This window comes from Cyprinodon variegatus, unplaced genomic scaffold, assembly GCF_000732505.1.
Source record: "Cyprinodon variegatus isolate N-32 unplaced genomic scaffold, C_variegatus-1.0 Scaffold127, whole genome shotgun sequence".
NCBI classification, from domain to species: Eukaryota; Metazoa; Chordata; class Actinopteri; order Cyprinodontiformes; family Cyprinodontidae; genus Cyprinodon; species Cyprinodon variegatus.
This window is the reverse complement of record NW_015150580.1, coordinates 1261681-1277514: the sequence shown is the minus strand read 5'-3', so window position 1 is coordinate 1277514 and position 15834 is coordinate 1261681. Positions and strand designations below refer to the sequence as shown.

At 38.5% G+C, this 15834-nt stretch overlaps 1 protein-coding gene across 2 annotated transcripts in view; it reads right to left on the bottom strand.

The window, feature by feature from the left end:
• The window catches only part of mta3 (metastasis associated 1 family member 3), a 30328-nt gene that overhangs the window by 8398 nt on the left and 6096 nt on the right, over positions 1 to 15834 (bottom strand). The window contains exons 3-18 of one of the 2 annotated variants that reach the window (XM_015375927.1): positions 14718 to 14811; positions 14116 to 14242; positions 13879 to 13942; positions 12551 to 12668; positions 12311 to 12413; positions 11896 to 11995; positions 11535 to 11723; positions 10801 to 10875; positions 9506 to 9564; positions 9295 to 9413; positions 7694 to 7851; positions 4982 to 5204; positions 2592 to 2684; positions 2320 to 2481; positions 1101 to 1132; positions 901 to 1016 (exon numbers count right to left, since the gene is read on the bottom strand). In XM_015375927.1, the coding sequence (XP_015231413.1) occupies positions 901 to 1016; positions 1101 to 1132; positions 2320 to 2481; positions 2592 to 2684; positions 4982 to 5204; positions 7694 to 7851; positions 9295 to 9413; positions 9506 to 9564; positions 10801 to 10875; positions 11535 to 11723; positions 11896 to 11995; positions 12311 to 12413; positions 12551 to 12668; positions 13879 to 13942; positions 14116 to 14242; positions 14718 to 14811 (1832 nt within the window). Of the gene's footprint in view, positions 1 to 890; positions 1017 to 1100; positions 1133 to 2319; positions 2482 to 2591; positions 2685 to 4981; positions 5205 to 7693; positions 7852 to 9294; positions 9414 to 9505; positions 9565 to 10800; positions 10876 to 11534; positions 11724 to 11895; positions 11996 to 12310; positions 12414 to 12550; positions 12669 to 13878; positions 13943 to 14115; positions 14243 to 14717; positions 14812 to 15834 lie in introns of both variants that reach the window. The other variant, XM_015375928.1, reaches the window with a different exon arrangement.

Genomic DNA, 15834 nt, shown 5'->3' with positions numbered 1-15834 from the left:
GTATTTCTAGAACGTTTTTGCAGTGGATTAATAATGTATATTAATTTCACTTTTAGTTTTTTCTCAAAAACTTGTATGTATTATTTTGGTAATTTTATGTGATAGAGAAATACAAACAAGGGGACTAGACTAAGGACTAGGGATGAAAATAATTTAAATAATTCCAGTCTGGGTAAAATGTTTAAACCTTGCAGATGAGTAGGTTATAGCTTAATAAAACTTTAATATCCCGCCCACCGGAGCTAATTTGGCAAACAGCCCAACAACTGTATTATCTATCCTTAGAAAGGCCACCTCACAATGAATTAAATTTTGAGCAAAGAAGATGATGAGTTTCTATTTTTCTGCATCATGATGACTCCATGATTTAGTCTAAATCAACTGGGAAGTATGTTAATAAGAGGTAAAAATTTACTTTTTGGTGTCCAGAACTAAATTAAAATATGTCTGAGTTGACCTGCAGAGGGGTGTGGACAACTGAAGTCCTCACTGTAAGAGAAACTTAGAGAACATTTTGAGGTAGAGCGAGCAAATATCAGCAAGTCAAAAAGTGGGATCATGAATGACTCCAACTGGAGAAGATCTCATGTTTTTTTGGAATCAACAGATGCTTCAATAAGGTCCTACATTAATAGTGCACAGTTATCCATCTAAGATAGTTTAGTTGTTTTTGGTTGTATATTTTTCATTTCATAAATGAGTGATTCCATTGAATTATGTTTTCAAGGTGGAAAAACTTTAAACATATTTTGAATTTTTGGTTTCTTGCATAAAATCCAAAACCCTTTTCTTTTTGACGCTGCTTATCTGTTCTCACTCTGAGAGCTACTTTCCATTCACACACACACACAAACACAGAGTAAAGTCAATCATGTGTCAATAAGGGTCACCTTTGCTTACCTGGTCTCCCGGGTGACGAGGAAGAAGCTGTCATCGGGGGCATCGATCCAGTTGGGGCGTCTCTTGCGAATCATTACTCCTCCTCTGGTGTTTCCGCTACTGCTGCGGCCATTGTGCTGCAGAAACAAAGGGTCCAATTGTTTAACTACGACCAGAGGGGATGAGGATTTGCAGTTAGAGCTGCAAATAAGTCTACTTACCATGAGAGGTCCTCCTGTTGAACCAGGGTTTTCTATAGAGAATATAAACAAAATCCAAGATTTGAGAACAATACAAATTAAGCAAGTCATACAATCAACATGGAAGAATATGTTATTTAAGAAAAACACTTTGGAGTAGAAGGGTAGATTTACACATGCTGGGTCTTTGGAGGGATTTGTAAACTAGAGGGTGGTGCAAAGTTACTGTGTGCGAGTAGAACTTAATTGATTGTGTCCATTTTTCAGTGTTTTCAAAAGAATCATGCTGAAATCCTGAGAAGAAATGGATAAGGGTGTTCAGGAGGAGAAATTCCCCCACAGCTGACATTTGGAGGAACCGACGTGGAAAAAACAAAAACCATAAGACAATCTATGTTTAGAGGAGTCAGGAAGTGGCTTTCAAAGCAAAGAGCAAACATGGTGGGGGGATAATCATGCTGAGGAGTTTAGCGGAAAGTGGTTCTTTTCAGTGCATTTTCCAAAGCAGATAAAATATTAAACAGCAGATTCTGCTGCTTTGGACAAAGACATATAGGTTCCTGACTTTTCTTTTTTAAGAGCAAGAGACTTTTATTAGGAATGCTAATTTATTTGAAATAATTAAGCACTTGTTATCCAAACTCTCCTGCTTTAACAAAAGCAGATTGAAATGTTTTTGTTTGTTTCTTTCTGGATAAAATCTTAGCACCATGCATATATCTTTCCTTCAATCTTGCACAATTTCCCTCAGTTCTCACTCATAAGTTCAATGTGTATTTTTCCCCCCTCAGTTTGGCTTCAGGCCATTATAGCTTTTATGGGCGGAATTAATCTGACATCCAGCCACGTCGATGTCCTCCATCATAGTATGCATCATCGTTTAGGAGTGTGTGTGAATCTCCTGGCCTTTTAGTGGTTGACATAATTAATTCTTAAATGTATCCACATCAGTGCTGAGTGTTATTATTCCATTGCTTAAGGTCAATGCTTTCAAATAGCTTACCTTTCTTATTAAAGCTCCTACCAACATTCTGTCATTTTAATGTTGATTTTTACCTATAGCAAAAGCTTATTAAAGGTTTCAATAAATGTGGTAGAGTTAAGATCTAATTAGAGGCATAACACATATGAGCTGTGGTGTTTAAATGTGTGTATATATGCTGATACATCCCTCAAATGTTCAGTTCAGGGAGAACATCTTGAGCTCAGATATCTGGAAGAAAGCCCTCCTCCCGTGTACCTGAGCGCCTCTCCAGGTCAGCAGTGCTGTGGTGGTGGTAGCTGCGTTTTCCCAGCATGCCGTGTGGGCCGTGGGGGAGAGAGGAGAGGAGACGGCGAGGAGGTGGCGTCTGCAGGCCTGCGGTGCGGTGGGAGCGAGGGGCGTGAGCCATGGGACGAGACTCTGGAAGAGACACCACACACTGCAGCTGCATGAACTGGCTCGTTGAGACCGTCTGAATAATTGATGCTCAGACGCAGGACTCAGGAGTATAATCTGATCTGTGCATTTACCTAGGAACTGCAGAACACTGGTCAGAGTACTCCTTTGGGCCGCTCTTGTTTTGGGTAGCCGGGTCCCCTGCCCCTCTGACACCCTTAACATGTCTAAACCAAACACACACACATATGTAGGTTTGTCTCACTCATGCCCTCTTGTATTTACTGAGATCCATCTTCTGATTTTACCAGTGTTTATGAAAATGGAATCTTCTGATGTGAATGATCACAGGATGCAGGGGTTGAAGTATTCATGGCTTTCAGGGATGCATGATGACAAAAAAAACAACTGTGGATCCATGCATTTCCATGCAAACTCGACAATAAAAAAATATTAAATGTACATTGAAAGGTGAGGGAATCACAAAAGGAGAAAAATGTATTGAATGTTGCGTACATGCTCAGAAAGGATGCTTGGTGTGTGTTCCTCTGTCTGTGATGGAGCTGATGGACACAAAACAGACACATGAAGCACAGAGACCCAGACGAAATGCTTTCAGGACTGACTTTATTGGAGATGTATCCTCACATTCACACAGTAATGAAAGTAGAAAAACAAAATCAAAGGGAGGTAGAATATGAGCTGAGATTATTGCAACAGTTGTTAGATGAACAATGCAGAGGAGGAGTGGAGGTAAAAAGGAGAAATGAATGGAAAAATTTAAAATCCTGCATCCAGGATTCACAAAACTGAGGTTTTAAAACCAATCGTGCATGATCTGAACACAGGAAACGAGCCGAGTGAACAGGTCTGTCCCACAGCGAGGGAACCTGTTAAGAACATGGAGCTCACCCTGCAGAAGTATTCACACCCCTTTTAATTTTCCTCACATGCTGCCACACTACAAGCAGACACTTTATGTTAAGACTAATACAAAGTAGTGAATAGCTGATAAAAAAACTGAAGGAAAATCAATTTTATCTTTTTTTTTTATCCAATACCCATAAATAAAATGACTAGATATCACCTCATTAATAAGTAAAGCCCACTTTGAGGTCTGTTAGAAAACATTAATGAACAAACCTCATAAAGACTGAGGAGCCCATCGAGACAAAGCTGTCAACGTCAGACTGACAGACTAGGTAGAGAGAGCATCACTCAGAGGCCATCATTATTCTGGCATAACTGCAGAGATCGTAAGCTGCATTGGAAGAATCTGACAGGGGTTAGATGGTGAGATGAGGCTAAAATTGAACTTACTGGTCTAAACTAGGCTAGTTGTTATATGTGGGAGAACCCAAATGCTGCATGCATCAAGTAGCTATATACCTTTTTCACCGTTTTTAATGGAGGTGAAAGCTGGTCGAAGTTAGAAGAAGAGGTAAATATAGGGTAATCCTGCAGGAAAAAAACCTCATGGAGGCTGTAAAAGCCTTGAGACTGGAGCGAAAATGCAGCTTCCAAAAGGTCATCAAAACCCAAACAAATCTAGAGCTAAAATCAGAGCATTTATTACCATTATGAATAAAAAAATAAAGAGCTCATACAACCTAAAAACCATCAACACACCTTTACCATCAACATGGTAGTGGCAGCATTATGATTTGGGGATGCTTTTCCTTAGCAGGCACAGAAAATGAAGCTGTTAAACGTTGGTAGGAAGACGGATGAAGCCAAGCACTGGAAAATTGTGCAAGACTAGAATTGGGTGTTTAATATAAATATTCATAAAATTATGTATCCTTTCAGCTAAAATCTCAATAAAAGAATACTTTTGCAAGGTACACATGTTCTTTGCTGTACTGTTCTTCCACCATGAGCCTCAACTCAGTCAATCCAATCAAAATTCATCTTTTCTGATACAAAAAAATGCATGGGTGTAAAAAAATAAAACTGTGGAGCTGAGGTTGCGTATTTACAGCCAACATTTATGTTGCAGTCATGACGGGACAGATGGGCCATGCAAAATAGAGCATCTTAGTAAAATACATTTTCTCTACCTGGGACTCCAGCAAATACATGGCTCAGACAACAAAACAACCCCCCCAATGGAAGGTGCTTTAACATGGTTGCTACCTGCATGAGGATTTTTTTTGTTTTTGTGTAGATCATTTAAAAATGTCTGTGGGTAAAAGTGCTCATCCTAAATGTGTGTGCGACTCCATTAATGATTAATGCAACAGAAAATAAAAACATAAAAAACACAAAAATACAAATGAAAAGATGATCAAAACTCAGTTATGGAGGACAGGCAGTCTTTATTGGAAACAGGGTGGGAGAATACAAAAACAAAATAATAACAATAATAATAAAAACAGAATGAGACAAACAAGGGCAGCAATGGTGGCGAATGGTGGGGAGGTTGGGGTGAGGAGAGAAGAGGAAGGAAGGGGGTGGGTGGGTGGGGGTTGGATTTGTGTGTGGGCATGTGGCAGAAGTTAGGAGGAATTGAAAGAGCTCTTACACTCTGCCTTTATGGCCCCACAGTTAATGGGGACAAAGGGCCGGCGCGCGGCACGGCGCAGCCTGATGACGTCCCGGCACATGTGCCGGGCCAGTTTGGTGAGGCGGGTGGCCTGCAGCAGGAAAGCCTGCTTGGTCTTCATGGAGGACTTGGGGCTGCCGCTGTTCCTCATCGGTACCATGTGGTTGGATTGGCGAGGAACGTGACTCCTGGAGCGAGGCTCCTACAAATTGACGGAGACAACAGAAAGAGCAGAACGTTTAATTAATCTTAGACAGGTGCCATTTTGTTTCCATTTTAAAACTGATCTAAAAAGGGGCTAATGTAAGATGTTCAAAAGGATTACAACCTATAAAATAAACATTTCACATAATTTAAAAAAAGACTCACCTAAAATAAACCAAGTCTGCTGAGTCAGTTCCTACACTTTCTCTAGGTCCACAGACCAATTAATGGAAGGACAGATGAATGGAGGGCAAAGAGCATCACAATTCAACAATTAAATCACGTATGAAATAATTATTTAAATTAAACCTGGAAATAAATCTAGAATTTTTTCAATAGATATACAATTAATTATAAAAGTCTCAGTAAAATTGACTTTAGTTATTTAGAGAGAGTACTTTTTTTTTTTTTTTTAATGAGTAAATATAAGTATTTCATGATTTAACAAATTATGTACTGTTCCTGCACTGAAGGGCAACATGAGTTCATTCAAACTGCACATCCATCGAGGTCAAAGAGGCGGGACCAGCGCTGCTTCCATAGAAACCCTGTCGTCTCATTGACCAGAAATTTCTGCCTTGTTTTCTTTTACTTTTAAGTCAGGAGAAAAGTCTTCGACTTTGATGGATGTGTGACAGTTAAAATCAGTTCATGTTGGGCTTCAGTGCAGGGAAACAAATTCATTTATTTTATCATAAAATAATTATCACTTCTTTAGATAAAGTAAGGCCCATTTAATTAATTATATATGTACTAAATTAATTCTGTATTTATTCCTGTTAATAAATTTATGACATGTAAATAATTATTTCATTATTTATTTATTGTATTTCAGCTCTTTTCACCCTCCATAGGAGAAAACATTTCGATATATATCCATATTCAGTCTATGAGTCTCAAGCCCCTGTAACACAGTGACGATTTAGATCAGCGTATGCCTGACGTACGAAAATTCTGCCAAAACTGCTGCCATACGTTGGATAAGTTATGGGTAAGTTTTGTATAAGTTATGAGCGAGCTGAAAAATGCTGACACACGTCGACATGCGGAGAGAACGTGGCGAAGTTTGGAGCATGCTCAAAATGTCGACATAGGGCAGTGTATGCCATACGTGGACCATAAGTTACAGGTAAGTTATTTGATCGTCGACATACATTAAATGCAAGTCACTCGTAAGTCGTGGTGTCTAGCTTATCCAAAACCTATGAGTAACATGTGCATAACTTATGCGTAACTTATCTCCAACGCATATCAACGTATTTGACGTGTTCCAGACGACTGCTGAACATGTTTCTAACATACAGCTGCTGTTTTATAGCATATTGGCAGCGTTTTGATATAAAAGCGGGTTGAAGTACTCCTCCAAACTTCATCCCCATCATAGGGTGAGTGAGAAGGTGTGTGTGATGGATCCTCCCTGTGTTCATGCCCACGACCAACAAACTTTGTCATTTTGTATATAGAGAGTGTTTGCAAAACGAAATTTTGTTCAGTACAGCTCCTATGACATTTCCATTTCTTAAAGTGCAACAGTGATAAAAATTAAACATTGGAAGAAAAAACGGTGCAAAGAAAAGTATTGATATGGTCAGTTTGATGGAGATTGTGATATGATTGAAATGACAAACATGATGCTGAATCTGCTGTAACTGCAAACCTTTTTCTTTTTATTTATACTTTTTTTTTTTGGCGGGCAGTAAACAGCAGCTAGGTTAATATGGCGATCAAACATCTTTTTATGCAGGCCGGGCGCTTTGCTGGCCCCCTCAGGACACTGGCTTGTGCATCAATTCATGTGCATTACGCAGCTGTGCATTTTAAGTTACGCTGTTTGGCAGAAGTTCTGGAGTCATAAATACTCTACGTATATGCCCAAAATTGAAAAAATACACAGAAACTTCAGCATGTGCAAGCGTTTTTTTAAGATTCTGGGACGTCGGGTATATGCTGGATAATCGGCAAGGGGTGACAGGGCCCTAAGTGGAAACTTTGAATTGATTTTGAAGTCATTTTTAAATCTTTTTTACATCGGTACCATCCTTAGGGGGCCAGTTATACCAAGGATTCTTTACTAGACAGTGTAATAATAACATTAATAGGGTCTATTTTCCTGCTGTATTCGCTTTATGCAGATAAAGCTACAGTGGCTGACTGTCCTTTCAGGTTGCTGCCTTTTCCTTTTCTTTATGCTACAAATGATTCATTTCCCCATTGTAGAAGACCTAGAGAACATATTAAAAGCCAATATGGGAAGTACAAGAGGCTGATAGCTTACTGAATAATTGATGCTTACTGAGGACATCACAGACATGTTGTATTGGTACAGTCACCCCTTTACAAGTGAAGGATTTTTACTTATTCTCAATGGGTTTATTTGAACCATTTTCCTTTTTTATTATGTTCTTTAAGGGTCTTTCTCTACTTTTAAAAAATTACCAACAGTCTCTTTACTGCCTTTTAAAACAATTTAATTTGTCTGGAACTTACATTGGTTGCAGGAGTTGGGGAGGTCCTCTCCTCTGGGGCCTCAGCTCTGCTTGGCATCTTCAGACCGCCGTACTTCTTCCAGTACATCCAGCAGGAAACACACAGGCGGCACTGCATGTTGGGAGGGCCCCACGAATACCACTGGGCCGACTGCATGGCTGTAAGGCACAAAAACCCAATTACTTTCAAGGGAGCAAACCAGTCTACAAAATACTCAAAAACAATCCACCTCTTTTTTAAGCTTTGCCCACAATCCTCTGAATACTTCAATATTTATGATTTCAAAAAAGCTGTGTAGCTCGCCCTCCATCGACTGCACACACAAACAAACATGTTAAACTCTGCTCACACGTCTTCCAGAACTGAGGATGACTTGAGGAGGCAGCAGGTTTGGTGTTAAGTTTTAGCTGGTTTGCAGCGTGGATGCATGCATGCAACACCACAAGCAGCAGCACTTCAGTGCAGTTTTAATCACTCCTCTGTTCATTTATTTCACTTTAAAACAAAGTAGAGGTCATCTCAGTTATCAGAAGATTATTTAAGTTTTAACTTTAATCAATGCTTCAAGTACAAATATATAAACTTGATATACATCAAGCATTTATTCTGTTTTTTCTTCCCTCCAAATATGACTTTTTCCTTCCTCTTAAGTTCCCATTAATAGCTTTTTATAAAGCACTTTTAACAGCCATTGTAATGGTAACGCTGACTGTTAATGAAACCCTGAATTTAGTTTCTCAAAATATTAAGAACTTCCATAAAACCCACTGAAGTATTTCAAAATAAAATAATTAGTACAAATCTTTTTTCAGTAAAAATATAAATGAATAAATGCTCAAAAACCCCAAAAAAGAAGATAAAAAAAAAAAACTGTTTGCTACAAGAGCTGGCTGCAAAAGCTTAGGGGTGCAACTAACGATTATTTTGCTGATCAATTAATTTATTGATTAATCTTTCAAGTAATCTATTAATAATCAGATATCAAAAGGTTTGTTAAAGAAGATCTTTAACAGAGTTAAAACAGGTGAAAAGGGTAGAGCATATTGACAAACTTTTTTTAACCTTAAATGTAAAATATTAGTATATATTTTTTTTTTACTATTTTGGTATAGTTACTGCTCTAAGTTGGTTGCTCTATCAGCTAAAGGCATATTATAGTCTCTGTACTCTAGTTTATGATGAATCGATAACTAAATCACGATTAATCTGATTGTTTCAGCCCCTTAATAGGATTGAAAAAGGTGCACAGCAGCAGAGATAGCTGCAGCCTTGAGAAGACGGTGAAGGTAAGTTTAAGCATTTACACGTAGGAAAATAAATGAAGTATTTTTCATTATGAGTTTCAGATGTTTTAGTCAAACCTCTTGTAGGTTTTTACAACTGTATCAAAGCCTCTTCATCCCGTTTGAGAGTGACAGTCATTTCTTTCCTGGGGTTTTTCCACAATCTGTTCATAGTGATGATATTTATGGGCTAAATCACGGAACGTCTCTAGACGTTTATAGGAGCTGCTGGTGGCTCGCCATGTTTTCTGTGCATTTCCCTCTGCACTGTTACAAATTTTCCTGGGTGCTCCGTGCACCGACCCAAGCAAAACTTACTGTAGCAGCTCTCGCAGGCTCTGCCGCCTCCTGCTGCGTGAAAGGCCCCGGGGCCCGCGCCGTTCACAGTTGCCATCTTGCCGTTGGTCATCGAGATCTGGTTTGGGTTGGGTTTGTTGCTGTTAAGATTAAGTGTTGCAAACAAGCTTTAGTTTTAAGCAGTAAAATAAATATACATGTTTAATTTTATAATTGAAATCTGGAAACTCACTATGTGGGGATATAAACTTGCTTCAGTTTGCTTTCTGCCTCAGCTGCCTTCAGCCTTTTCTGCTCAATAAGAAATAAAAAATTTCTTGAACAAGTGAAACAACAGAACATTTCAAACATTTTCAACAAAAACCTATTAGAATATTTTCAGTTCGGCAGATAAATCTTATTAGATCATAAATACAAATGCTTTTAATCACCTTTACTAAACGTATTCCAAAACATCACAAATGTACAGACAAAAAGGAGATTACATAGTTAAAAAAGTTAAATACTAAGAAAGATAACAAAAGGATAATATTAATAACATAAGCAAGAATAAAAGCAATATTGGTTATAAAAACTTTAAATTAATATCATCATGCATGAATTTTGGTTTAAATTAGGTTCACCTTCCATAGGGGATAATGGAAAAAGGCTCGTTTGAGAGTAATATATGCCATTTGTATTTCTTATTATGAAACTTCAGTTAGGAAAAAACAAAATCTGATTTTATAATAAAACGAAAAAAAAAAAAATTCAGAAATTTAGAAAAATTATGAAATTATGAATTTTAAGCCAGATCACCCAGCCCCAATAGTGGTTGTCCTAGTAATATTATTAGTAATAATACTACCAGTAATGGTAGTTTGTGTGGCTGTTAACATCTAAAGAAGGAAAGAACAAAAAAGTTTTCGGTGAAAATCTTCAATTAATATCCTTGCAAAATATTTAAAAAAAGAAATGAGAATAAAACATAAATAAATAGGATACAGATTAAACTTAAGATAATGTGTGTATTCCAAATTGGCTTCTTTAAATATTTTAGACATGGGATATTTTTAAAGAAGTTTCAGGACATCATGGAAGCTCAGGTTTGATTCCCAGAGTCTTCTTAATGGCTTTCTGAAGTAAATAAAAACGCAGACACATTTCTGACCTGCACACTTTCAAAATGCAACTTTACAGGAAAATCAAGTTTATTGTGAGTCATGTTTCAGCTTGATAAGTTAAGAAAGTGAAATTCTCATCAACAACCCCTCCCTAAAAGTAAAAACAACATTCAGAGCCTTTTGGTGAGATTCGTCTCACTGCGATAAAAGATTTCCAACGAGGTGGTATTAACTTTAAATGACCCTCATTCTGTTTAATCCTGCATAAAATAAAAATATTCTATTGGCAAACACTAAATATAAGCAGATATTAACACAGGATCTCTGAGCCAATTAACACTGGGAGACTGTCGACAGCAGCAAATATCTCCAGACAAAATAAGACATCTTTGCTTTCGCTCCTCAATAACTACAGGAATCTCACCTGCTGGACATATCTGTCCGTGGTCTTCCACATGTAGTAGTACTCTATGATGCTGGTCAGAGACTTCCACGGCAGCTTCACATAGCAGTAGGAATCACAGGCAGAGTGATGGTTGGAGAGGGAAACAGAGACAGACAGCAAGTTAATGATATCAATACCTCATGTTCTCTCCGTCTGGGCATCGGGCTTTCATGTATATTCATGAGCCTGAGACATCGTGACCACAAAGGCTGAGAGCTACTGACTTCACTCGCTTCTGGCCACAGAAAAACACACTCGTTTTACTATCCATATGGGGACTCATTCATTCATTTGTATAGATCACTCCCTTATCCTAGTCCTAAACCCAACCTCTAACCCAGAAGGAGAACTTTTCCTCACAAATAGGCATATATTGGCCTAACAATTACACCCCCCCGCCACACACAGTGCTTCACATATAAGTATTCATGAGCACCTGATGCCCTCGCCTCATTCAAAAGTATTATGGTTATGTTAGAAATATACAGTTAGATTCCAGGAAGGAAGAGATCAAAACATGACAGAGTGCTCTAGATGAGGTTTCAGAGACAGCAGAGGAAAAATGGCTTCATTTCTTAAAATTATGGAACAAATATTAGATAAAAAAATATATAGAGAACGTTTTGATGTTTATACTTTTCACATTCCACATAATTAACCTCCAAGTTTCAGTCGCTGAAGTAAAGAAACAGACAAACAAAACAAAAACCTACAAAGTCTTGTCGGATGTCGTTAAAGTCTTTCCCATATTTCTCCAAAGCCTCCTCAAACATGGCTGCTTCCGAGGCGCTCCACTCCTCCATCTCATCCCTGCAAAGCACTGGGCCGCCCGCCGGGACCAGCACGCTCAAAGCGCTGGACAGATCGTAATTATGGCGATGCAGCGTGTCCATCGCATGGAACTACAAGAAAGCAGACATCACAGACCATCTTTGAAACAATACTCAGGTAGAAACAGTGCTAAAAAATATAAAATCACTCCCTGACTGATCCTTATTTTTGTTTTTCTTTAGGATCCGACCTGCCAATGTAGCTTGTTTGAGCAGTACAACACATATTGCGTTCCTGACTAACCAGTGTGATGTCCCGAGAGGCTGCAGCTGCACTCATATGCAAGCTTGGCTGTCGAACTGAGCTGCTGCAGTCCAGTGCCCGGGCAAAGGTCCCAACAGCCCTGAAAAACCAAACAGAAAAAACAATAAGATTGGCACAAATAAACAAGGATTCAACTCAATATAAAACAGGGTAGAAAAAAAAAAAAAAACACCCACAACTTTATCATAAAGTGTTTAATAGCTACAACTACACTTTAAAGTGTGGAATAATTCAGAGAGGAATTAAGCATGTAGCTTGTTCTTATTTAACTGTGTTAGTGTTAGTTGAAATACTGAGTTCTGCCAGAATTTTTTTTTAATCTTTCCAAGCCCAGATTGTGTTTATGTAAAGGCGAGGCGGTCTGTGCAGAGATCAGAGAGGAAAGCGGACCTACCGCGCCACCACTAAGAACTGGTCTATCTGTTTGTCGGTCAGAGGACACTCTGGATCCCAGAGCTTCTCCTCCAGCTTGGACTGGTCCCTGTCATCTGTCTCTACTGCAAAACACAAAGGAAATGTTTTATTAAACCAACCAGAATGGGGTTTCATCATAAAGACAGGGGAGAATAAGCAGCCAACTTTGTGATATAAGATCATAAAAGCTTAATTTTATATCAAACAAATTTTGCCGTACCCTCTACCAACATTTCAGGTACGTCTGCCTGAAAGCGCGGCCCCACCCTGATCTCCCCTTTATCAGCCAGCAGGGTCTTCTGGGTCGGGTCGTACACCAGTGAGTAGAAGAAAGTGTCCTGCAAAGGAGAACAAAGGCATCACTTTTATGATGAAATTATTGCCCCTTCTATCTAACAATTTTGAGATAAAGCTAAACAATCAGTAAAGTGTCGTATTATGTAAAGAAAAATAAAATAGTTTCCTTTAAAAAGTAACTGAAACATGCAGGACAATTAGATTAAAACTCAGAAAAGGTTTTTAGGTGATCTACCAATTAAGCCCATTCTAGACTTCACCTTTTGTTCCGCCTATATTCTGCATCATAGCTCATGTTGGATTAAAACCAGATTAATAAAAAAAGAGGCTCTGACAGGTGAAAAACAAAAAGAACAAGAATCTCAGTTTTCACCAAACAGACGTAAGCAAAAAAAAAGAAAGCTTAGTGAAATTTTATTTTCTTTAGAAACAAACAAACAAAAAAGGAAGTCAAGTCTTTTGTAACTCTAATGGATGTACTGGGAATACAAACAGGCACTGCTGATCAGTCAGTGATGGTAGTCATGCAAATTCAACCATTTTAAAAATGTGCATCCACTCCAGGAACCTTTTCCAGACACCTCAGGCCTTTTTATCTTTTTCCCTCTCTCTCTTTTTTTTTTTTTAACCTGTCTTTGATGTTACAGTAAACGGTACCAAACCTGGGTCCTAGCAATCATCTATAATCAGGGACTGGTACTATTTTTGAAGGACAATGTAACTTAAATGTGGGGACTTATGACGGGAAGCTGGCAAACGTTTCCTACTGTTTGAGCAAGATATAGTTGTGAAATTTTAGCTCTTTTATCACAGGGATTATTAGTAGATTTGATGACAAAACGTACCAAGACCCAGTTTATATATACATAATTTTTAAAAGTACATTAAAACAATTGCGCCCCCTAACCAGTGTCGCCCTGGGCAGCTGCCAATTTCACCCATTCAAAATCAGCCCTGTATAAAACTCCTGGTTAAAACGTTAACCCCAAGTTAAGTCTTTGTTTATGGAATTTAAGCGACTCGTACAGCCTCCCCATTTCTATGGAAACATGAAAAACATAAAAACAAGCATTTTATTTTGTTAAGCTATTTATTTTGTTAAGTTAAAAATAAAATGGTTTAAAGATAATCTAAAATTAAAAGTCAATCTAAAATCAAAGAATGGTAGTAAGGCTGGTTATTTTGAGCTGCACTGCTAAAAGAACAACCCCCAGTAACTGTCATCCTTTATTTTTTCCCCCTCAAGCTTACCTCTTTGTCAAGGTATGAAAGAACGGCTTCAGTCTCGTTCAATAATGCCACACTGCACTTCCCCCTGATGGAGAGGGAGAAAGGGAAGCAGGCACCATGTAAAACACATACAAAGGAAGCAGCCTGTGCCTGTAATGCGTTTGCGCCTGAATGACTTATCCGCGTGTACTGCCTGCAGATCATGAGCCTGGTGGTATAGAAAACTATCTGCATGAGTATGGGCTGGCGTTTAAGTACCTGATGTGTGTCGCTGGGAGACTCTCATATTGTCGGGAGAGGAATAGCTCTCTGTGGCGAAGCTGGTGTTTCTGTTTGTCTGTGAGATCTGTCTCTGTTGGGTTCTCCTTCTCTTCTTCCAACTCCTCTGCAAAAGACAGAGTGGAGGAAACAAATCAAAAAAACACCGCAAGACGTAAATGAAAAACAGGCAGAAAGAGGAATAACCAAATGCACCCCTTTAGTAAATACTGAGAAATGTGATTTATGGGCCAATTGATCAGACAGATGCAGTTAAAAAAAAGCTAATTTAATCACTTCATAAACTGGTTCCTTCACAGTCTCAATTGACTAGTTCTCCGTCAAGATGGTATGATATTAATATGTGTAGCTTCAGAACCCAAACTAATATAAAAATGAAACTGAATACAACTCAGGGTGATCAGTTTTTAAGCACAAGGAATTCAAAGCTGCTTAGTTTGCAAAACTAAGCAGAAAACAACCTTATACACAATTTTTCAAACTACAAAGACGGATCTCAGCCTGTGAGGAAGCTGTAAATAACCTTATTTAATGTTGCACGAGTTCAAAGTCTAAAAAAGGGGACAGATGACACTACTCACTCGCGTGTTTATCTGCAAGCTGGATGAGGCTGTGAGAGATGTCTCTCCTTCTGTAGAAACAAACCACCTTGGCCTCCACATTCCCACTGGCGGTCTGAAATTGAGAGATTAAAGATCAAGGCTGGCGTAAAGAAATGCTGCAAATAAGTCCATCTATAAGGCTCAGATTTCCCAAGAGCACCGTCTATTTTGTGCTTCCATCAAATTAAGACAGCGTTTTTAAATGGCTGATTCATTGCCGCGATGAGTAATTAGTCTAACAGGTGAACTCAATTAAAACTGATGCCGAGTGATTAAATGTGGGAATTACAGGTGCATCTTTAATAAATAGAATATGATCCAATTTATTTTAGGCAATTTAATTCACAGTGACACCTGCATTTAGATTCACAAATTACGGGAAAGAAAGACGTTACATAAATACTGAAACATTTTAAGCATTTATTTTCACAGTGTACCACTTTGACCCTCATTACTTTCTTAGAAATGTGATTTAGCCTCTGCATACAACAGCCTACTCTTATCTGCCATAAAGGAAAAGATTTATTTTATTTATTTTTTTTTTTTACAGGGAAATCTTATGATGTATATAATCATTGGGAGAGTGTCTGAGTGGACTATAGCAGAGAGTCGTTAACGGCTTCCCTGGAGCCTAAAAGGATGATTGCTATATACGCTGGCGGTTCAGGGAGCACATCCAGGCATAATAGAGTTAAACTGAGTGGAAGGAGGAAAAAAAAGGGGGGAAAAAAATAAAAAAATAAAGAAGAAGGTGCACCTATATGAATAAAAACACATTTATGAAGATTGTAATGCAAAGCCCATTGGAGAGTTTGAGTGGAATTAATAAGACATGGGCTGATGTTGGAATCAGCACTCCCAGAAACCACAACTAAGGTATCAATGGCTACGTTCACACAGCAGCCCGAAGTGACCCAAATCAGATTATGTTTGCCCAGATGCGACCTGTATCTGATCTTTTCATGGCAGTCTAAACAACACAGATCCAATTTTTTCCAATGCCACCCAGGCCACTTGGCTATGTGGTCCTCAATCCGATACGAATCGGAGTCGCATTTATCCGACCTGTACAGCATTAATACCAGACAAAGGTCAT